General features: G+C 42.8%; 7 protein-coding genes across 7 annotated transcripts; 3 read left to right on the top strand and 4 right to left on the bottom strand.

The window, feature by feature from the left end:
- Positions 1-17: 17 nt before the first annotated feature.
- Positions 18-1,891, bottom strand: BCR41DRAFT_345613 (kinase-like domain-containing protein). The gene is made up of 2 exons (XM_022022757.1): positions 1,036-1,891; positions 18-750 (listed from the first exon to the last, which is right to left on the bottom strand). Exons 1-2 carry the CDS (start codon positions 1,858-1,860, stop codon positions 127-129), a joined length of 1,449 nt encoding a protein of 482 aa, XP_021885327.1. The 5' UTR covers positions 1,861-1,891; the 3' UTR covers positions 18-126.
- A 714-nt stretch (positions 1,892-2,605) lies between these two features.
- On the bottom strand, positions 2,606-5,280 carry BCR41DRAFT_383389 (peptidase M24, structural domain-containing protein). The gene is made up of 3 exons (XM_022027456.1): positions 4,107-5,280; positions 3,277-4,009; positions 2,606-3,037 (listed from the first exon to the last, which is right to left on the bottom strand). Exons 1-3 carry the CDS (start codon positions 5,166-5,168, stop codon positions 3,006-3,008), a joined length of 1,827 nt encoding a protein of 608 aa, XP_021885326.1. The 5' UTR covers positions 5,169-5,280; the 3' UTR covers positions 2,606-3,005.
- A 495-nt stretch (positions 5,281-5,775) lies between these two features.
- Positions 5,776-9,821, top strand: BCR41DRAFT_345609 (glycosyltransferase family 20-domain-containing protein). Its single transcript, XM_022022756.1, has 10 exons — positions 5,776-6,816; positions 7,066-7,207; positions 7,298-7,423; positions 7,529-7,893; positions 7,974-8,249; positions 8,344-8,636; positions 8,750-8,953; positions 9,049-9,145; positions 9,234-9,302; positions 9,385-9,821. The coding sequence occupies exons 1-10, from the start codon at positions 5,914-5,916 to the stop codon at positions 9,784-9,786; spliced, it is 2,877 nt and encodes a 958-aa protein (XP_021885325.1). The 5' UTR covers positions 5,776-5,913; the 3' UTR covers positions 9,787-9,821.
- Positions 9,822-10,669: 848 nt separating this feature from the next.
- BCR41DRAFT_299187 (hypothetical protein) lies at positions 10,670-12,834 on the top strand (the record flags this gene model as incomplete). The annotated part of the gene is made up of 6 exons (XM_022020515.1): positions 10,670-10,801; positions 10,906-11,006; positions 11,093-11,546; positions 11,671-11,832; positions 11,938-12,156; positions 12,262-12,834. 6 exons carry the CDS (start codon positions 10,670-10,672, stop codon positions 12,832-12,834), a joined length of 1,641 nt encoding a protein of 546 aa, XP_021885324.1.
- A 1,351-nt stretch (positions 12,835-14,185) lies between these two features.
- BCR41DRAFT_392084 (hypothetical protein) lies at positions 14,186-17,258 on the top strand (the record flags this gene model as incomplete). Its single annotated transcript, XM_022028415.1, has 2 exons — positions 14,186-15,254; positions 15,439-17,258. 2 exons carry the CDS (start codon positions 14,186-14,188, stop codon positions 17,256-17,258), a joined length of 2,889 nt encoding a protein of 962 aa, XP_021885323.1.
- A 39-nt stretch (positions 17,259-17,297) lies between these two features.
- BCR41DRAFT_117259 (triose-phosphate transporter family-domain-containing protein) lies at positions 17,298-19,840 on the bottom strand. Its single transcript, XM_022019432.1, has 7 exons — positions 19,784-19,840; positions 19,153-19,695; positions 18,869-19,054; positions 18,666-18,754; positions 18,405-18,558; positions 17,957-18,302; positions 17,298-17,832 (listed from the first exon to the last, which is right to left on the bottom strand). The coding sequence occupies exons 2-7, from the start codon at positions 19,545-19,547 to the stop codon at positions 17,338-17,340; spliced, it is 1,665 nt and encodes a 554-aa protein (XP_021885322.1). The 5' UTR covers positions 19,548-19,695; positions 19,784-19,840; the 3' UTR covers positions 17,298-17,337.
- A 1,225-nt stretch (positions 19,841-21,065) lies between these two features.
- On the bottom strand, positions 21,066-22,527 carry BCR41DRAFT_345603 (NADH-cytochrome b5 reductase 2). The gene is made up of 4 exons (XM_022022755.1): positions 22,190-22,527; positions 21,976-22,035; positions 21,319-21,678; positions 21,066-21,203 (listed from the first exon to the last, which is right to left on the bottom strand). Exons 1-4 carry the CDS (start codon positions 22,512-22,514, stop codon positions 21,094-21,096), a joined length of 855 nt encoding a protein of 284 aa, XP_021885321.1. The 5' UTR covers positions 22,515-22,527; the 3' UTR covers positions 21,066-21,093.
- Between the last annotated feature and the right edge of the window lie 409 nt (positions 22,528-22,936).

The following is a 22,936-nucleotide window of genomic DNA, read 5'->3' as shown; positions in this document are numbered from 1 at the left end:
TGTAGGGGCTACCAGCTGTATAAATATTGTACTTAAATGAGGAAATAAACATCACAGAACCTTCTTTATTCGGTGAGAGAAACGCTTTTGAAGAGTTATGCATTTCCACTCTTGTTCTTCTATTTCTTACGAACTTGGCGAAGATGAGTGACGATGAGGGTTTTGATTTTCACCATGGATACATGTCTCAATACTCTTGAACCATTCATCCTCCATGATTTCTTCTATTGTGATTCGGGTTTCAGGATTGGGGTCTAGAATTCTCTTCATCAACTTTCGACAGCCCACAGGTAGCTTCTCAAAAGGTTCATAGTTGTTGACGCCACGCATTTCAAGGAAATGTTGGTAATTAGGGTCTTGAGCCGTGGCAGAACGGAAGGGAATGCCTTGGTAAACCATACAATAATAGACAATACCACAAGCCCAAATGTCGACTCGACGAGCATCGTACTCTTTATTCTTGAACTCTTCTGGAGCAATGTAGGGCTCTGATCCACAAAGACCCTTCGAAAGATGTGGTGTCTTTTCCCAACACATCCGGAAAACGTCAGAGACACCAAAGTCCGTAATTTTGAGTTTGCCTTTGCCATCTAGTAGCAAGTTCTCGGGCTTGATATCTCTATGTGCTACGCCCATGGAATGAAGATATGCGACACCATTCATGAGCTGCTTGAAACAGCAATCGATTTCGACCCTGGACATCTGACCGTGCTTAATGGCATTATACAAATCACCGCCACAGCAATATTCCTATGAGAAACAACAGATCATAATTAGATTTTTTTTTTTTTTTTTTTTTTTTTTTCGTCCAACGTAAAACTAGCTCAGAGGTTGAAATAGAAATAGGATGGCCCAAACACTCTCAGGTGTGGGAAGTCAGGAATGTTGACGTGCTGATCGTCATAGTCTTATTTTCTGAAAATCATGTCATCATCTCGGATCAGACACGTGGAAGTATCTAATAATACTTGCTGAGAGCATCCTTCTCAAATGGACTAAATAAAACAAGTACAATAAAATAAATGAGAGACCTACCATCACTTCACACCAATGTTGTTGTTCATCCTGAACAAGATCAACAGTTTCCACAACATTCTCATGATGTAGCGTTGACGAGATACAGAACTCGCTAGTCAACTTTTTGACATATTCTTTCTCAGACTCGTTCTTTCTGCGCTTTCGAAACTCTTTGACTGCATACAACTTTTCGGAATCGTCCTGAGATGAGAGCTTGTGGGCCAAGCGCACTACTGCCGTGGCGCCCTGGCCGATGTTTCCCTTGTCACAGAGTCCATACTTCTTGAGTAATGTACAATCAACTGCTTTCTTGAGCGCATGAGGGTCTGGTGTGCCAGTCCCTGCCAAGGCGGCTCGATCACTTCCGAAATTGGAAGAAGCACCCCGATGGAGAACGTTAGCCAGATTGAAGACGTTCTTCTTTTCCCAAGGAGCAGAGCTGGATAACAAATAAGGATCCTCCTCAAGTGGGTTGGTTCGTTGGTCGGGCGAAGCAGGTGGACTGGTTGAGTTTGATTTAGGCTCATGATGAAAGATCTTGTGAATAAATGTGTGCTTCTTTGTAGGGACTGGTAATGGTGTAGGTTTACTGTTGGTGTTGGTGTTGCTACTGGGGTGGAATGTCTTTTTCAAAGCGACCTGATCAACGACTCCGATACTGGTTGAGGAGTTGGAGGAGTCAATCGTGGGGACCTGTCGAAGGGTGTTCCAGTTGTTTTCATGAGTGAAGAGGTTCTGAGTTGAAAGAGGGTTATTGCTGATATGATAGGATGGTTTCTCGGTCCGTCGGCGGACATTCACCTCCATAGCAGGAGCCCAGTAATCAGTTGAGAAGGTGACCATGGTTGATTATATGGAGCGTTTAAAAAAAAAAAAAAAAGAAAAAAAAGAAAAAAAAAAAAAAAAGAATGGAATGTGGTGCACAAAAAAGAAAGATATGATACAAATATTTACAAGCGAACAGGCAAAGTTCTAGAGAGAGTGTGTGAAAGCAAAAAGATGGAGGGAAAGTGAGGCGGTTAGGATTAAAAGAAAATGTGTACAGGGGTAAGAGCAAGTTGGGTGTTTGTATGTTTGAGAGAAAGAGAAAGGGAGAAGATTGGAGAGGAGAGAGAGAGCTTGTAAAATATATTTATGAAGCTACAAGAAGGATGATGACAAATGAGCTGCAAAAAGAGTTGTGTAGTAATTAGGTCCACAAAGGATGAACAATGACAAGGTCGTAAGATGTTGCTAGAAAGTAGAAAGAAAGAAAAAGAAAAGATAAAATATATATATATGTATTTTTTTTTTTTTGCAGTGGAGGGGACAAGAAAGAAAGAAAGAAAGAAAAAGAGAGAAAAAGCAATTCAACACACTCGCCCACTCACACTCCACACTCCACACTCCACACTCCAACATGTCGTGTGTCTTAAAACCATCATTGGACTTTTTTTTTTTTTTTTTTTGGACAGTCAAGTGAGGCATTTTTTTTAATCGCGCACATGTCCTCATTGTAAACATGCGCATCTGGTACCCACTGTTAAACACACGATGTAGCAATCTAATCATTGGCCATCTTTTTTTTTTTTTTTCTTTACTTTCCTATCCATGCTCATGCATGTCATCAATCCCAAGAAGTTGGCCAAACGGACAAGAACAATCTTCATTTCATCACTCTCTTTTTGCGCGCATCTGCATCTTCCTCTGCCCTGTGCCTTTTTATTCCTCCTGAATTTTCTTATTTCTTATTCGTGCAATGCGCATGTCAACATTGTTTAACTATCACCCTTATATCTTTTGACCTCGGTCAAAGCGTGCATGGCTTGTGATGACAAAAAAAAAACATACAAACATCGACAAGGAGACTATATACAGTTCGCATTAAATGGATGTGTACTTTAGATGTTCATGCATCTTCCCAATCACAGGCTTTTATCTTTTAGCTCTTTTGACAAGTTCCTCTTTCAAGAGTCTTTCAATTAACCATATCCAGTTCGCTCAAACGCTCATTTGAGGCCTAATAGATTCTGGGAAGGATCTAAAACGAACCTTCGATTCACATACCATGATTAAATTATTACTGTTGCTTATATTGATATCACCCCTTTTTTTATCCTTTACATGCTCCTATATCTATCGTGGGAAACGCGCTCTTGCCACTTGCCTGCTTTTTTTTTTTTTTTTTTTTTTTTTTTAAAAAAATATTGCGAATAGCGCGCAGTAATCTACTGAATACACCGATGCGCTTCTTGGCGTCTCTTCCAGACGAGGACTCACTCGCACTCTCAGAGCCTTTTTTCGCTTTTTGAGGCTTCATTTTCTCTGAGAGAGGATGATTCTGTTCCAAATTCTGACGCTTTTTATACTTGCTCTGACCTTCCTGGACAATCTTCTCAATTGCAACAAGTTCCTTGGGTACCGTTGTGAGATTATCAATAGAGCCATCGGGTAATACCAAGACAACGTCCTCGATCCGTACCCCTCCCACAGACATGTAATGACGTAATTCCTGCTCATCCAAGAAATCTTTGAACAACGGGTTCTGGAGCGCGTATTCGATCTGTGCGGGGTTGAAATAAATCCCAGGCTCAACTGTCAGCAGCATTCCAGGCTCCAAAGTAGTCGACGGAGTAGCATAGAACAAGGAGCCCACAGCCTTGTTTCTGCGGCTGGAAGGTGGAGGCAACTCTTTTGAATAAAGATGACCTTGTCTCTCGCCAGAGACATCATGAAATTCGACCTGCAAATCCTTCCGGCTTTCCTGCAGTGCCTGTACAGCTTCCTTTGGTGGACGCTGGACCTCAAGACCGAGCCCGTCATCATGTACATTTAGACCTAAAAGATGGCCCAGGCCATGGGGATAGAATACCTTGATGATATTGCTTTCAAAAAGCTCTTGGTCATCACCCTTGAGAATACCAAGGTGCTTCAAGCCGCGGATGCCGATCTTTTGAGCCAATATAGCCATGTCGCTCCATTTAACGCCCTTCGACATTGAACGAATAACAGTCTATAATTTGTTTATTGCATGACATTCGGCGTTAAGAATAATGACAACAATAATAGTTTTTTTTTTTTTTTTTTTTTTTTTTTTTTTTCACTCTTACAGTTTGCATTTCCCAGACCAGAATGTAGATAGCAGCTTGTCTACTACTGAAGCTCCCATCGACTGGGAAGGTTCTCGTGACATCGGATCCATAACAATCAACCTCACAAGCGGCATCAATCAAAATTAATTGACCCTCCTTAATCTGAGTGTCGTTTCTGGTATAGTGCAAATAAGCACCATTAACCCCTGTACCCACAATCGGAAGATACGCCTGGGCCTTGGCTCCTTGACGTGCACATTCATACTGGAAGAGAGCCTCCAGTTGATACTCAAACATTCCAACACGAGCAGATTCCATGACAAGACGGTGGGCATCTGAGGTGATGCGAGCCGATTCGCGTGAAAGGGCAATCTCAATAGGTGTCTTATTAATACGGGCGAGGATTAGTGCCTCAAATAGAGTGACTTCCTTTGGGTCTTCTGGCTTTTTGCAGTCGTCATGGTCAGAGCGAAGATCAACACGCTCGTAACCACACCGGTGGCCGTTGTGATCACCATAGGGTCCATGATGGTGTGGACGATGGGGACGATGATTAGGGAAGTGCCCTTCACCTTTATGGGATTCATGTTTGGATCGCACTAAGCGATGAGAGATGTAATGTTCGAGTTCATGTTCTATTTTCTTGTCACCAAGAGGGCGTCCCTTCTCTGGCCGACCCCATCCATGGATTTTCTTGGGCCGCAGCTTATTCTTGAGTAGACTCAGCAATCCAGAGTATCGAACCACATAATCCACATCGTATTTCCGCAGCAACTCCTCATCTGTAGGATCTGGACCTTTCCAAACAGCCTTGATGGGGTCGAGATCTGGGGCAATCAAATAGGATTGTTTACGAGAAAGGTCATAAATAAAGTAATAGTCGGCTTCCTGGACGCCTGTGAGATAAAAGAAGTTGCTCTCTTGCCGAAACTCAAGCTCTGTGTCAGTATTGTCTCTACACTGGACCTCAGTGCCTTTGGCAAGAATAATGGCGTCCTTGCGGGCTTTGTCCGAGAGATACGAGGCAACCTTCTCGCTATGTAGTTTGGAAGGGTACTTTAAGCCAGTTCGAGCTAGCATGGTTTAGAGAAAGAGTGGCTGTAAGATGATGCAATAAGCAAAAGGAATGGTGGTCGAAGATGATTGCGAGATGAATAGATGTGGAATGAAAGTGAATTAGAGAAAGACGCCGTGAGCAGAGAATCCGTGGCAAAAATGTCGTGTCTGTTTGATAGAGCTATTAGGAGATATGCTTTCCGTTTTTGGCGAGCATTCACACCCAATCAGAGAAAGGTCTTGATCTCCATTCACTCAAAAGTGCATTCATTTATGAGTATCATTCTGTGGTTAGCTGTTGGCCAGTACTTTATATTTTGATGACACTATTAATATCGCTTCTAATTACAATCCCTATCAAGTTAATGATTGACGGTCATGATATTGTAGTATACAAGTGAATGCACTGCACGTAGAGAGGCCCCACATGGGTACATGACGCTTACTGTCAAATCGGTCAACGCGGCAACACCAGATCGATTTTCCTCCACATGGCTGACCACGTTTCAACTTGGCCTGGTGCGAAAAATAAAAAAAGTAAATTGGGTGTGCCTGGCAACTTTCTCACAGTCACGCATGACCTCATTTTTGGTAACCTAGGCTGGCCAAAGCGTCTTCTTTCTCATTCCATGTTCTTCCTCTTTCTCATCTCTTCATCAACGAATTCACCTTCACCCATACCTACTCTTCTCCTTTCATTACTTTCCTTGGGGACCCTCGTGCGCTCTTGCCTACCTAGCCCATAAAATTACCTCTGATCTTGCGAACCATGGTTGCAGATAGCACTGTTTTGACAACCGGGAGGTTGCTGGTGGCCACCTTTTTCCTCCCTGAAACTATATCCTTTCAAGTCCCCACTCGTGACAAGGATGGACGCTTTCGGACCAACAGCAAATCTTCTAATGATGGCCCTGGTGTTTCCTCGACTACACAAAGGCCTGCAACCTTAATTCCCCCGTTGGCGGCTGTTGACACTTCGAACGGAGCCATGTCTGATGAGACTCAGCGATCTGCTCCAACAAGTAGAGGCGCACCTAACGACATGAGCATGGCTCCAAAGGGCATTTTGCCGCCTTCCACTCCATCCAATCCGCCCAGATACTTTAGGACAACGTCATCGACAGGCGAGGCTGTTACCACTATACCTAGGCCAATCGCCAACAAGGCTGAACGACTGAAGGACCATGAGAGACCAGGGCTTCCTCAAAGAAGCTCTTATCACGGTCAATTGTCTGTACCCCCGCCATCCATCTTGGCGCCGCCTGCAGAAACCAAAGAGAAAGAGAAGCTAGTCAGCGTCTTCCCTGCTGCTGCTCCTCGCCCGACCTTGAATCAGCCTCGAAGCAAGGCTGGAGACCATCCTTCGATTAGTATTCACAAGAGTCAACCTCACCGGCGCCCATCTATTGACTCGGCTAAGGTCTTTGCAGAAGCTGCATGGACTGTTGAGAAGGCTTATAGCGGTAATATTGGCCTCCATAACGCGGTGAATTCGATTCAAGGACAGCTCTCAAAGAGGATCTGGATTGGCACGCTCGGCATGGCTACTGATACGCTGAATGATCGCACCCGAGAGGATATCAAGGCGGAGCTGGCGCTTAACCATAGCTCGGTCCCTGTTTTTGTTCATGACTCAGATTTTGACGGCCATTACCATCAATTCTGCAAACAGGTATGACATGGCCTTGATGATGTGCGGTAACGGAATATGGAATAGAGACAGTAGAGGAGATGAATTTGTCTGCACCCCTTTCAAAGGTGACGGGCGAATGCGCGAGAGATCCTTGTCTCAATTTTCTAGATGTTTCACATTCCCCATGATGACACTGTCGCGTCACTGTAAATTTCTTCTCCGCCAAATGCAATCCTGGAGATGCATGTCTGTACTGATTCTTCAATCTTGCTATCCATTGAATAATAGATTCTGTGGCCAATCTTCCACTATGTTTTGCCTGATAACCTTCGAAGCAAGAGCTATGAAGATGGCTCCTGGAAGCACTACGTCGCTGTCAATAGGGCATTTGCTGACACAATAGTCGAAAATTACCGACAGGGTGACACGAGTACGTTTGCTTGTTGTTTTCTGTCATTATTTATGGGATAAACCTTTTACCTTTATTTATCTAACCATGATGATCTGCCTTCTTTTTCAGTCTGGGTCAATGATTACCATCTGATGCTTGTCCCCAACATGATCCGCGAGCGTTTGCCAGATGCATCCATCGGTTTCTTTTTACATGTTCCTTTTCCAAGCTCAGAAATCTTCAGATGTTTGCATGGTATGTAAAAGCAAGCTATCGTAATGTCTTTATCTACAAAATGTCTTAGAGATATCGACTACAAACTTACAAACCCATGTTTACACTTTATATTATTGTATGCAGTACGCAAGGAGGTCTTGCAAGGTTTACTAGGCGCCGATCTGGTCGGATTCCAGACCTATTCATTTGCTCGTCACTTTGTTCAGACATGCTCTCGTCTCTTATCTGTAGAGTCAACTCCAAAAGGGATCCAACTGGAAAGCACAGCAGTTAATGTCGGTATTTTCCCCATTGGTATTGACACTAAGAGCCTCAGAATTAAGCGTCAAGACCCGGAAGTCGCACAGTGGGTCAAGGAGCTCAAGGAGAAGTACCAGGGTATGAAGCTCATTGTGGCTCGTGATAAACTCGATTACATTAAGGGCGTTCGCCAGAAGATGCTTGCATTTGAACGGTTCCTGAACCTCCATCCGGAATGGCTAGGAAAGGTAATGTCAGGCGCCGTCCTCCTATTGCTCGTCTTACAGGTGATGATAGTTTTATCTAATGTACATTTGGGACCTATTAGATTGTCTTGATTCAAGTCGCACTTTCTACATCTGAACAAAACGAGGTTCAAGGTCAAGTCTCAGATGTCGTGACTAGAATTAACTCCAAGTTCAGCAGCCTATCATATCAACCTATTGTCTTCTTGCGTCAAGACATTACGTTTAGTCAGTATCTTGGGCTATTGACGGCTGCAGATCTGTGCTTGATTACTTCACTTCGAGATGGAATGAATCTGACTTCGCATGAGTATGTTGTCTGCCAGGAGGAACAAAAGAATCCTCTTGTACTTAGTGAGGTAATGTGTGTAGCATATATGTATAAAAAGCCATGACCCGCGCTGACTTGCCGATATACTAATGTGTATACATATTTGTGCTTTACTATCCTAGTTTGCAGGAACTTATGGAAGTTTAGGTGCTTGCTTAAGAGTAAACCCATGGAACTATACTGAAGTCGCAGAGGCAATTTATGAGGGCTTGACCATGAAGGAAGAGGAGAAAGTTATCCGCTGGAATGAGCTGAGTAAACACGTTTGCACTAACACTGCCCAGTTCTGGGCTAGCGACTTTGTATCCGAGCTGGTCAAGGTGCATGGAGACGTGCAACGGCGGTACTCAATCCATATTCCATTATTGAGTATGGATGTCGTTCTTCCAGAGTTCCGAGCAGCTAAACGACGGCTGTAGGTTATATTTTCCTTTTTTATATTACAGGCTTTTGCCTTTTTGCTTATTTTCCTTGGTCAGCTCGATCTTGGGATCTGACTGAAGATTGCGTTTTTAAATATATTTCTAGGTTACTACTTGATTACGATGGAACGCTCCTACCATATGAACGCGCCTCGTCTGTGAGGGCCAAGGGGAAGACGTCACACGAAGATATGTTCAAAATCATCCAACAGCTCACCAACGATCCTAAGAATATTGTTTATATTATGAGTGGCAGAGTCCAAGAAAGCTTGGATGAAGCTTTTGGGGCTATTGACAATATTGGCCTCTGGTAAGATACACTTTTAAAAGACGTAAAAAAATCAGCTTAAAAAATTGTCAAAGTTTCTAAAATCCACTTGATACTGATCTGCCCTTTGTCTATAGCGCTGAAGGCGGCTGTTTCTTAAAGCCAGCAGGCAAGAAGACATGGGAGACTCAAGTTCAAGAGGGCGACACACAATGGCGCAAAAAGGTCATGGAGGTAAATCAGAGTCAATTATGAGATATTTGGTGGAATCGTATTGATGAAGAGTATATATTAATTGGATTTGTTTGGCTTCTGTTTTCAGATGTTTGAATATTACAGGGAACGAACTCCAGGATCTGAAATTGAAGAAAAGACAATCCCAATTGTTTGGGTATGTTATACAAATTTGCTTTTGCAATTTTGATCGCTAAAAAAACAGCTTTTTAAAAAGTTTTCTGAATATCTCTCAATAGCACTATCGCCAAGCAGACAACCCCAGCTATGGATTATGGCAAGCGCGTGAATGCCAGAATCATATAGAAGAGGCTATTGGATCAATTTATCCCATTCATGCAGTCGTGGGCCGTAAATGCTTAGAAGTGATGCCACGCGACGTCAGTAAAGCACAGGCAACCAAGACTATTGTGGAAGGTCTTCGCCAACAATACGGTACGGATGCTATTGACTTCATATTCTGTGTGGGTGACGATCGCTCGGACGAGGACATGTTTGAGTACTGCAATAGTCAAGCATTGGATGGCGAGCAGCGAGTGGTGACCTGTACGGTCGGATCCAAGAGTTCTGAAGCCCGGTGGTTTGTGCCTGGAGTATCGACAGTCCTGCAGGGCCTGCAGGCTTTGGCTCAAAATGCATAAATCCCAAAATTACTTAATTCTTAAATAAATCGGTGTTAATCCTAATGCACGTGCTTGTGAATAACACTTTGGGCAAAGTGTGTATGAGTGCAATTGTTTAATGAATGGGGTTTTCCATGACCTCATGATGGGGGTAAAAAAATAGAAAAGAGTGAACACCTCTCTCCAACCGCTTGTCTTTTCTTTTCCTACAATTAAGCTCTTCTGGAAAAAAAAAACTCATCGTTCACATCCTTTCATCTCTGTGTCTACACATTTGTCCTCATTTCATCACTATGTCTAATGGGTTTACTTTACCCTTCACACGTCCACATCCCTTCACCAATAAAAGCAACACCTCCATCAACAGCTCAGCTTCTTTGCCAGAACTTATCACTCAGCAGCCTCTCCGGAGACAGAGTATGACAACGCCCTCTACCGCCATAACTATGGCAACGCATGCAGAAAGCTCAATTGGCCCCACTTTATCCAACTCGGCTTCTAGTTCCAGTCTACTCACAACGACTTCAATCTCAACATCGATATCAACTCCTTCCGAAAGCACAATCGCTATAGAAAACTCCGATTCGACAAGTACAAACAACAGTGCAGCGGCCCAATTGCTGTCTAGAGTATCACAAGAGATCAAACAACGACTCTGGAGACCATTACCCGATAGACGACTTCAGGTTAGGATCATGTTATTTTTTGGTTCCAATGGGCACATGATACTCTCAACCTGAGACTTGATGTTTGACACAAATGGTTTTTATTTTATTTTGAGAAGATCATTGTCAAACATATTGAACTGAATCAAGTCTTGCAACGACCATACGTCATTTTATCTCTTGGTGGTAAGAGACGAACCCATGTTTGAACCTTGGAATGTAAAAAAATCTACCCGATGCTCACTTTTCTTTTTCTCAACTCAGATCAAACATATCAAACGTCAACGTCTGAACGCGAACGCGGCGATTGGAATGAAGGCTTTGAGTTCCGTGTAACATTTCATACACAGCTTTTTGACAGTCTTCAAGTAAGTAAGGAGTTGTAGCATGTGAAATCATGGCCTCTTTTTAGTAGAGATGTGATTTATCTTACTCACGCGTAATCTTATGACTACTTGCTTATTTCTTTAAGCTTGATCTGTATGATAGAAACATCCTTTTGCGTGATAGACATGTGGGTCGAGCCGAGATCAAGCTTTCACACCTGGAAGGTCTCCCAGAATCATTCACAAGGTAAAGGTTGCACAGACGCGGATCAATTTTTTTGTACAACTTTACAATGATGTCAAAGCCAATAAAAATTTGGTGTCCCTGTAAAGTTTTTACGAGATTTGGGATAGGACAAAATCTGTCAGCACAATGTCCAATCTTGCAGGAAAGAAAACCCTTTCGTCCAATATCGGCGCGATTCAACTTCGGATAAACTACCGATACCAACGGTTACCCCAATCAGCAGATGATATGGCGCATGCAGACCCTATAGTACCAGCTCCTAGCATCTCCAGGCAACTAGAAGATGATTCTGATTTCTTGGCCCAGCTATCAGAGGCCATGATGGATGAGGCATCAGATACTCGGTTTGAAAAGTATGAGGATCCAATGACCAAAGAGAGCAGCGCAAAACAACAATCAGAACTTCGGTTTGCGACAGTCACCGAGGACGATGATGACAGTGTGGTGCAATACCCTCTTTTAGATATGGTTGGGGCATGGACAATTGCAGCGGAGACAAAGAAAGTTGTCAAAGCAGTTATGCGTCTGGCATCTGCCTATGTAAGTTATAGCTAAAAAAAAAAAAAAAAAAAAAAAAAAAAAGCAACCATGCGCCCGTATGGACGTCATCTACTTGAGGGCTTATATCAGCTAACCTTTACTCTGCTAACTGTTGTTTCGCTAGGGTCAAGGGCTTGAGCTGACGAATGCACAGATTTTGACAGCAGTTGTAGTTCTGGAGAGGTTTTATCGTGATATTACGAGTGAGAGAATGGACACAGGGCTGGCCACACTTGAGCAAGTGGAGCATGCTGGATATTTTTGGCGCTTCTCTATGGCCTGTTACGTATGTTAATATCTCAGATCTATCTCCAACTTCACTTTTTTTTTTTTTCCTTCAAGTGCACCAGGTCATATCAACTGATTTTATCTTTTTGCCTGAAATCTCCAGGGATGGGCAGGTATTAATTTTGTGGGCAAGGGAAATGGCATTATTAAGGACTTTGTCCGATGGCGATCCGACCATGAGTGTGCGATCGATTTTCTTCGCATACCCAAAGAGGACTTATTAGCGTTCGAATTCCGTGCATCCAAAGTATTTCATCCGAGCTACTACGTAGCGCTCGATCGAGCCACCAACTCGATTGTCCTTGCTATCCGTGGCACGATGGTATGGTTTTAAGACAATGATTGGGACGTGGCAAGTTGTAAATGGTGATTTATGAGCTTTTAAATCTGCTTAAAAACACAAAACCAATTTTTTTTCCTTATCTAGAGCGCGTTTGATACCTTGACGGACCTTGCTTGTGAATATCAGCAATGGAAAGGAGGACTGATACACGGCGGCATGAAAACGTCAGCAGATTGGTTTATGAAAAATTTGGTTCCGCAACTTGTAGCATATATCTCGAAGCACAAGGTCTCAGCGCTCAACATTGTGGGTCACAGTCTCGGTGGAGGAACAGCTTCGATTTTAACCATGATGCTTCTTGATCATCAGCACGAGTTCCAGTCGCTAATGAATGGGCATTTTCGGATTCAGTGTCATTCATTTGCTCCCGCTTGTAGCGTTTCTAAAGATCTGGCAGATCGGTATCGTGACCACATTCGATGTTATGTCTATGAGGACGACATTGTGAGTCGTCTCAGCTATGGCAGTATGATGGATGTCAAAACCATGATGCTGGGCGCGGTGGAGGCAGCAGCGCATATGGGATTATCCAAAGTCTTTTTGACGGGTACGGAAGAAGATTGGAGACCCACGCTGAAAGCGGTTGCAGAAGTTAGAAAGCAGATCAAGATTTCACCCGTTCAACACCCTAAGGTGAGGAAAAAACGAACTTTTTAGGCATTTTTTTGTTGCTGTTGTTGTTGTTATTGTTGTTGTAGAATATTCATCTTATGTGATAGCTAACTGTATTTTTTTTTGTTATTCTCTACATCGATGCTCAATGTCGTTCAATGCCTATTAGCTTTATATCGCAGGAACTGTTTTCCAATTGTGGCGTCAACTTGAAGGGCAGGACGGTATCGAGATGAAGCCGGCTTCTAATCGACTATGCGAGGAAGTTTTGATTAAACCAGCAGCGCTTTCGCAGCACTTACTTGGTATTCTCGATAATGCTTTCCCGAAGGCTAGAGAGGCCAGTATGATGATCCCCTCAAACAGACCAGCCTCACCTACCTCTCTTGCTCAAGAAACTTCTATCCATCTTACACGTAAAATGTCGTCATAAAAAAAAAAAAAAAAAATAGATCCAATAAAACAACTGTATTTGTATTCTCGCTTGGTTTATTTTTTTAGCTTCGCCCATTTTATGCACTGGGTCCACTGCACTATATGAAAGAATAACACTGGCTTTTCTAATAAAATCTGGCGCCTTCTGTTCATTATCCAAAAAAAAAAAAAAAAAAAAAAAAAAAACCTATACGGAAACCATAACAACAGATCTTTATCACATGCACCAAAAAACAAAAGAAAAAAGACATGCCTGCAGTACAAGTTAATGTGGACCCATTATCGCCGACCGTACGCCGTCCACATATTTTCTCCCAAGAATGAACTCCTTTTATAAATAGTTCCGACCGATGAAGCAAAAAAAAAGGATGCCAACTAGGTCGAAGCAAAATATCGTTGTTGCCTGTCACAGTTGCTCGAAAGAGCTAACAACAGGAAATGAGGAAATGAGAAAATGAGGTCTCTGAAGCTGTGGACCAAGCATAATTTAAGGTTTCAACACAATGATTACTTCTGAATGTACATGTACATGTTCATGTACTGCATTACGACCCCAAGTTGCACTGTTGAATGTCAATCATCAGCCGAGACGCAACATCGTCCAATGATTTAATGTGCAACAAACACAATCGACAACCAACACAGTGATGGGGACAAAACTTTTTCTTTTTTCCCAACAGCCTCCTTCTAACCTTTTCAAACTCCTTTGTGTCGTTCCTGACATTCATTTCACTTCACTCTTTCTCATTCGATCCCCATTACTCTCTCTCTCTCTCTCTCTCTCTCTCTCTCTCTCTCTCTCTCTCTCTCTCTCTCTCTCTCTCTCTCTCTCTCTCTCTCTCTCTCTCTCTCTCTCTCTCTTCCGTGCTCTTCCATTTCTTTACGTATACGCACTCACCTACTCTTCTCCTCTCTTTCCCCCTCTCATTTTTCTTACCTCAGTTGCCGTAGTTTTCTTACCATGAGCGACAACTCACCACCGGTCCCTGCACTGCTAGCCAGACCATCTAAACAAAAACCAAGCAGTATCAACAGCGACGACAACGTCAATGATGCACGCATAATTACAGTTCCTGCAGGAATGCTGACTCCAACGGCCGCTTCTCATCCTACTGCTACTACTGCAACGACTCATGTCACCGCCACTGCTACTACTCCACCTTCTAGTACCATTTCTTCAACTGCAGCACTTGATTTCGCCGTCAAAACTCCTACGACTTCATTATCATCAGTAACAATAACCGTTGCGGCAGGAGACGGCCCTGGAAATAATATACCCGTGAGCAATCTTTTTCATAGGAACCCCTCGATCCGTATCAGGCGTAGCAAGGACAAGAGCAAGAGTAAGAGCAAGAGTAAGGACAAGGATAAGAATAAAGTCAAGGCTATCACTTCACTAGGTGAGCCAGATGTTCCCAAGCTGTCCCTAAAACGGTCCAGGTCGCCCATCAAGATGCTCAAAAACATCAAATCCTACCTTCATATTCACAAACATAAACATTCGACCATGCAAGGAAGCAGCAACGGAAGCGGCGGCTCTTTTCAACACCTACAGCAAGGCGCCCATAACATCCACAACTCTAGTTTCTCCAACAACAGTGTTAATAACAATAACCTTGCGCCTCCTCGGTCTTCGCTCGATGGCTATTCTGGTGTAGGTTACCAGTATCGTTCGGCTTCACTCCCATCGTCTTCTATCCTATCAGCCTCTACACACTTCACACAAAACAACAGTGCTGCTGATGATATTTCGTTATCACGGATGCCAAGAGATCGTCAAACACCTGAATCCCTCAGCCCTGAAAAGCAAGTGCTGCTACTTCAGGTTGTATCATATTTTGAACATGCGGGCCATCGTGCAGATGAGGACACAGCTGCATATTTGCTAAGTTCGTACCAATGGGACATTGATCAGACACTGCAATACTGCCAGGACCTTGTCCAGGCTGTTCAGGGAACCCTTGTCCCTGTACAACAGGAGAAAACACTCAGTGGAGCTGTAAATGATCAAATGACCAGCTGTTATATCGGTAAGGATCGTGCAAACACAATTAACATTCGCATAAGGAGAAATAGAGTTTCTTTACTATGTGATCATTAAATGACCACATTGATGATCGAAAATTAACTAAAAAAAAGCGAGCGTCTGACCCTGTGTTAGTGGTTTAGCGATGTTGACAGATATTTAACAATCTCGTATTCTATGATCTATAGACTCCCTACTATTTGCTATGTTCGCTCGTCTCTCCGCCTTTGAAGGTCTTTTGAATGTTAGCCTTGATTCCGACACCGATAGTGATAGTGAAACAAGTGGTAGTGGCACTGAGAGTGCCGATACTATTCCAGAACCCCGACGTGAGGGAGATAAACAAGAGACTTTACTTCACTCGCATCTATTACAGACCTGGCTTCGTATGTTTGTCAATCAGCTACGCTCTGGAAGACTGGTCCAGGCCCATGTAGTCAAGGAGTTGCGTCAACATCTCTACAGTTGTGGATGGAATTGTCCAGGGCCGTACGACCCACCTGGGAGTAGTCGACAAGAAGATGCCAGCGAGCTGTTCATGTTCTTGACAGAAAAACTTCACCTTCCTTATTTACCCTTGGAACAGAGACTGCTACATGGCGCCAAGACTTCTGCTGATGATGACAAAGTGATTACGGAACGAATGCTGCAGATATCAATACCAGTACCAGAGTTGAATTCACATACGTCACAACCTATCACACGCAGACTAGAATCAGCAATGTCAAAGCTATTGTCATCTAAATCATCCAACGATAATAATGAGGATGAGATCAGTAGTGCAGCTTCATCAGTATATGAGATTTTATCCCTTGAGAGCCTATTGGCACAGCACTTTTACGATAATACGCTTACGGGAATCCGACGACTTGTCTCCTCAGGGACAGGAGTACCGCTTTCGCCAGAGGTAGAGGTCCCTGTATCAGCTTGGCAGGTTCTGAAGCTATTACCATTTTACTCATCATCTAACGAGCAAGGAGGTATCATTCACGCCAGTCAATCGCAATACCCTGCAGACGTAGTGATTCTACCGCTAATTCTGAAGCGATATTCGTTTGGACATGATATGCGGGCACGTAGGATTGGTACACCCATCGATATCCCCAGACGAATTGATTTTTCAAGGTTTGTGAATCGTCAGACATTCGGACCATCTGCAACGTCTAGTTCGCCTCCTCCACAAGATACCTGTGCGGATAACGAGCGTGATGCAGGCTCAAACACAGACGCAAGAGGCAACAATATTGTTAACGATAACGAACCTAAAAATGCAACCGGAAGTAACTCAATAGTACTGGAAGAACCGACAGCGCCTCATGTCTCATCCTTGTCATCGTCATCGTCGCCGCCATCATCGCCAACACTCCGAGTCGAGCCTGCTTACTGCGATCAAATTCCAAAATCGCCATCTGTAGGGACAACTTCCTCAGGTCATGATATCGCCTCCATAAGCATCAATACTCATCTCCCGCCTGTTCGTAAATACTCTATATCACTTCTTCAGGCTGTAGATTCCCCAAACACACCTATCACGCCACCACCTCAATACTCCCCTGCTTCATCATCAAAGGCTTATTCATCTTTCAATAGCACCACATTGGGAGATGAGAAGAAAGGATGGTCACCCCGCCCGCCACCAGAAGAGCCATTTGGAGGAGACTATATGGACTGCAGGCAGCCCAAAGTCAAGTACATGTTGGAACTCAAGTCTGTGGTGTGTCATATCGGATCACGTCTGGATTCGGGACACTATCGTAGCTATGTGGCAGATCAGGTTGGTAAAGACAGTACAGTCGCCTCAGATGCTACTGGTGGGTCTGGATATGGTAGCGCTGCCCACCCACTATCGTTTCAGGAGCCGAATTGGCTTCGACATGATGATCTAGATCCATCAGGAAATCGCGTGAAGCTGATTCTCAGGGACTCGGATGAAAACATGGAAATGGAGGCTGACTGGGCTCAGAATGGCTATATTCTGTTCTATGAGCTCCAGACCATCCATCTTTAAACATTTACGGATACTCATCATAAAAAGGAGAAGGGAAAATATCCTTTCATTATTACTACTATAATAATATTGTTATCCACTATTTACCATTACCAATACCATGTCCACCATTCCTAGCATCATTCTCGCCATCATCCAAAATAAACGCATCCTCATCATGCATCAACCTATCTTGGCTCGATCTATTGGGATTCTGAGTAGATATTAGGCCATGATTCCAGGGCAACTCTTTGGAGGGACGACTCTGAATAATAAGATCATCTTCATCATCCTTTCCCAAATCCATAATGTCCTTATTAAGTAGGCCAGCGCCAACGCCAATATTTACAACACCACGTTTTTTCTGCTCACGGAGCAATTTCTTTGCTATTTTGCGTTCTCTCTTCTTTGCAGCGTTTGCAAGCTCTGTGTCCGAGATTTCTTTAGCCTGCCGCCGAGCTTTGGCCTTCATCTCCCGCATCTTCATGAAATGATAAAATCCAATGCCAGTTAGTGTGATGAACAAGCCGAGGATATTGACGAGCGTCAATTGATCACGGAATACGAGCGCTGAAATTAAAATTGTCATCACTTCCTGGAAAAGCCAAAAAAAAAAAAAAAAAAAAAAAAAAAACGTCAAACATTTTTTTTCAACACATGTCATCATTGAACTGGTCAAAAAAAAAAAAAAAAAAAAAAAAAGACTATTTTTTACTCACCTTGACGATACCCAGCACAGATAATGTAACGACACTGGTCCGAGCAATCAAGTTAAACTCCGCCAAAACCATCATGAATGCGAACAGCCCTCCCAACAAGAGTAAACCCATAGTCTCGAGCGCAATTAAAGGAGCTGAGAAGAACACTGATCCAAAAATGACCCCATATCCTTCAAAAATCCCTGCCACAATGAAAAGGCAGACGCCCATAATTGGGGATAAGAAAAAGATTGTCGAAATTGGATTGGCAAGCGATCCTGATTTAGTGTCACTCCTCTCAAGCAGCATCTGCGTTAACGACCAGCGAAGCCCACCTAGAACAGATGCCAGCATTACTTGAATAAACCTAGAGGAGAAGGAAGGAATATTGTTAGAGAGCTATAGTAGCAACATACATGAAGTCAATGATGAACGCTACGCTTTACAAAAATCAAAATTAGATACTGACCCAATAAGCACAAAATCTACTTCAGACATGACCATCAGGAACAGCCCAACACAAATAACTGTAATAACACCCGCAAGCGTCCAAGTTGGTCGCTCCAGCTTGAACAGAAATGCAAACAACAACACGAAAGCCAATGATGAGGACTTGCACATGGCTAATATTAGAAAGAGAAAGGAGGAAAAAGAAGCAATAAAAAAAACCATATATCAGAACAAGTACCTCAAAATCGTCTATCAAGGGTAAGGCGATCAATCAACTTACTATAGAAAGCGAGTGTGATGGTCTTCAAGCTACTATTGCTAAGCCCAATATCCAATCCAGATGCAACAGCACATGGTACGATTTTTGTTCTACAATTTAAAATATTAACATTAATGAGGAGTTTGAGGTTTTGATATTGATTAGATTAAAGCTGAGATACACGTTTAGTTTTTTTTCTTCTTTTTTTTTTTTTTTTTTTTTACCCAAAATCCTTAGCAGAAGGAGCTGCTCTTGGTCGTAGAGCAGGCAGTAATGTCAGGGTAATAGACGAAAGAGAGAATTGGGCCACCATATGCAAGCTTGTCGTGAACAGTGGAAATCGAAAGTTGTGGTAATTGGGCGAGAACAACCACTTATTATAGAATGATAAGGCTGTTGAGCACGAGTACCTATTTAAATACAAATAAAAGATCGGATTGGGTAAATAATCCTGAATTTAGAAATAACTGTCGCCTATTGGAAATGAGAGGGAACCTTTTCTTTTTACCATGCAAAGACATAGAAAGCGTTCCAGGCAAGTTGAACTCGAAACTGCTTCTTAGCAATGGCTGCCATCTGTTCTGTGCGAATGGCACCGAGTCCAAGAACGGGCCCTTCATTAACATTCGCCTTCTGATCTCCGCGTTGTTTTTCTCTTTTAACCCTTTGCTTTCTTTTTGAGCTATTTTTGCTACTTTTCTTCTTGTTGCCACCCTTCATGCGATAACTATCGACATCCATAGTGGAAAGTGGCAGGGTGTCGTAGTCATTATTCTCATCCTCATAATCGAGCTTAGAGCCACTATGACGTCTGCCATAAGGATTACAGTCACCATGTGGTTCAAGATCAAGCCCAATCATGGTACCCGTTCCGGTCTCGCCTACACGCATGCCCATACCCATGCCTCCGAGACGTGTATTGTTTGAATTCAATAATAGATGTTGAGTATCATCCAGTCCATCATCTACATCTGCTGACCCGTGGTATCCTCCTGTAATCCGATCATGGCCATTATCATTATCGCTATCGTCTTCACTGTCGCTATCATAACTACCAGAGCCATCACTATCATTATTATCATCGGTTTGGGAGTCGAATGAATCATCATCGTCATAAGTGGCTAATTCCTTATGCTTACGGGCCACCGCTGTTGTTGTCGTTGTCGTCATTATGTAGCCCTCAGGATCAGCAAAAGGATTCTTAGGAGCATGATAGCTATCGGCGGTAGGATCGATAAAAGACTCTTGCTCATCCTCTAAATTGTTATGGTTACTATGATCGACAGTAAGGAAAGAGGACTCGTCATCGAACGGATCGCGCAAGTTTGCCTGCCGTGCTCGTGCCCCTGAAAGAGCAATTCCACTTCCAGTTCCAGTTCCAGTTGCAGGTCCAGGTACAATTTCAGTTTCTACTACTGCTGCTGCTGCTGTAGCTCCATCGTCGTTTTCGCTTGGTAGTGGGTGTGTCATAATGGTCCTTGGTGTATGAATGGCGTAGGTGGAAGAGGTGAAGATATAAATGGTGTATAAGCAGTGGTTGGCGACAGTCGGTCCTCTGCATCAAGAAATAGCAGTATAGGAAGGAGAAAAAGAAAACAAAAAAGTGAAAGAGAAAAGAGAAAAGAGAAAGAGAGAGAGAAAGAAGTTAAAAGTATAGTGATGAGAGGAAAAAAAGATGAATGAATAAATACATTTAAAAAAGCAGAGATGATGAGAGTTGTGTCAAAGAAATAGAACACATTTGCACACTCCCTTTTTCTCCTCCTCTGAACACAGGAAGAGAAAATTGGTACCACCGATCGTCAATTGCAATGGAAGCTTTTTTTTTTTTAATAGCCCGTTGCCTCAAACAAATTGTTCAAAGAGACATTTTTCCCTTGGTCTTGGCAGTATTTTTCAAATTATTTTTTCTTTCTTTCCAGCCGCTGAGCATATCGGATCACTGAATGTCGATCCAGGGTTCTTTTCAGCATTCTAGAGATGCAATTCTTTTTGGAACAAAGTAAGTTGGTTGCCTAACAGGGATGTGATCTACGTGTACACAAATTGCATGCAGTCTTGCTGTCCAATCCCAAGCGCACATCTCACACGCACACACCCAGATGCAAATTCTCTTTGTATCAAAGGCGTATCTCTATACAAAAGTCGCAAGGAAATCGATTGAGAACCGACATTCACCATGGCATCATCCAGATAACCGTCTCGATTGAATCTCAAATCAACATTATATCAGCCCTTAATCCTCCTCAGTAAACATGGATCTCAAAACATACATTCCAGAAACACTACGGCGTCTTCTTCTTAGCTACATTGGTTCCCTCCAGGAACAAAGTATACAGTCAACATTTGGTCTAACCTTCGTCAACAACACCTCACTCCAGCAGCTATCCTTCATCTTGTGAGAAATATTTTCTTTGTATACCTCTATCGATCTTTATTGTTACCATGTCTAAAACTTGAAAACTTGCTCAGAAGTAAGACCAAGGTCCTTTAGTGCCCCAATGAGCTCGCCCTGCGTGAGATCGGGATTCTTGGGTCCACTAATTGCGTTCATCATACCTGGACATCACCAAATAAAAAAAAATAAAATAAAAAAAATTAGATGTGACAACAAATGGAAGAAAGCTCTTTTCTTGAGAAAAAAAAAAAAAAAAAAAAAAAAAAAAAAGCCTACCTGGAGGACCGCAGACAAAGACTTTATTGCCTTCTGTTCCAATTTCTGGAACGTGTCTTCTAATCATTTCAGCATTCACACGTCCAGTCTCCCCGATCCAACCTTCAGCAGGGGGTCTGCTAACCACATAGGTCACCTTGAGCTGATCTGGATGCGTCTTCACCAACTCGTCGAGAACATCTTTGAGGATAATATCGTCTGGAGTAACATTTGCAAAAATAAAGTTGATCTTGGTCACATCCTCTTTGTCATGAAGGATACTGTAGATCAATTGAAGGATGGGTGTCAAACCAGAACCACCAGCGATCAAAGCTATTGACTTGTGCTGATTCACCTTCAAAGGATACTTTGAGATTGGGCCTAGTGTGAAAACGAGGGCGTAGATTGAGATTGGTGATTAGTATTTATACCAACGGCTAATTTGACATCCCAAAAAGCTTCAATTCACGGCGGATCAGGAGAGGGATAGTCGATTCTTTCTCTCTCTACTTTCCTTCCTTCATCATGTGCTGCATCTGTATTGTGTATCTTTCTGATGTAGATATATAATTCGCTTTTCGTTGTCATATCCAGCCATTGATTGGATAGGATGCCTTCTTTTTTCTTTTTTTAGTTTCCTAGATTGCGCCTCCTCCAATGTCTCTGCTATCTTCGTACCTTTCACTGAAAGGGTGTCACCAACCTTAAGATTGTGGATATGTGAGGACATTATGCCAGCTTTTTACATACAGAGAAATACAAGGTCAAAAAAAGCCATTGGAGTTAGTTCATCCACTCTAGTTGTTTTGTTTTCTTTTTCCTCTCCAGGTTATGAGTGCCGCAATTATTATAATTTTTTTTTTTTTTTTTTTTTTTTTTTTTTTTCATTTACTATCATAGCGCTTGATGATCAAGTCCCACGATCCCTTGACATAGGTTTCCGAAGTGGGGGTGTAAGGACGAATGACCGGCTTGCCATCAGGGCCAATGAATTTAGTAAGGATGCAAGAAGCTACATGAAGACCCAAAGACTGGTGCTCGGGAAGTTCAAACGTGAACCTCGAAGTATTGTGAGTCAAAGACTCAATGTTCTTGAGTTTGAAATCAACAAATTCTGAGGGATTCAAAGCGATAGCAGTAGACATGAATCGACGTGCAAATAGGATGGATCTGTGGGTGTAAAGAGGATAAAAGGAGGAGATACGAGAAGTGAACATTGGAAGAAAAAAAAAAAAAAAAAAAAAAAGAGAAATGCTATCTTGCAAGGTTTCCGATCTATTCTTTTTTTCAATAATTGATAGATCACGTTCTTAACGACGTGCATACCTGTGCATAGGAATTAACACAGTGCCATGCGATTGGACAAAAAACATGACCTTATTGGATTCTTAGGATACGCGTCTCCATTGGTATATATCGTCACGATCATGCATTTCCTTCGTCATGGCCCTTTGCCCTGACCCTTTTTTTGTGTTTCTACGTTCATGTTTGACAACATTCAGTACCAAAGTGCAACGCTGGGCGGGAAGATGCAACGCACTGGCTACAACTTTTCTTCTGATTCATAGTCCCCTAATTCTCCTAATCGAACCCCGCTTTTTGTATGGTTCCATTGTTGTTTCTTTTTTTTATGCAAATT

This window comes from Lobosporangium transversale (assembly GCF_002105155.1).
Source record: "Lobosporangium transversale strain NRRL 3116 chromosome Unknown BCR41scaffold_3, whole genome shotgun sequence".
NCBI classification, from domain to species: Eukaryota; Fungi; Mortierellomycota; class Mortierellomycetes; order Mortierellales; family Mortierellaceae; genus Lobosporangium; species Lobosporangium transversale.
The sequence above is the reverse complement of the archived record's forward strand: the minus strand, read 5'-3'. Positions and strand labels throughout refer to the sequence as shown.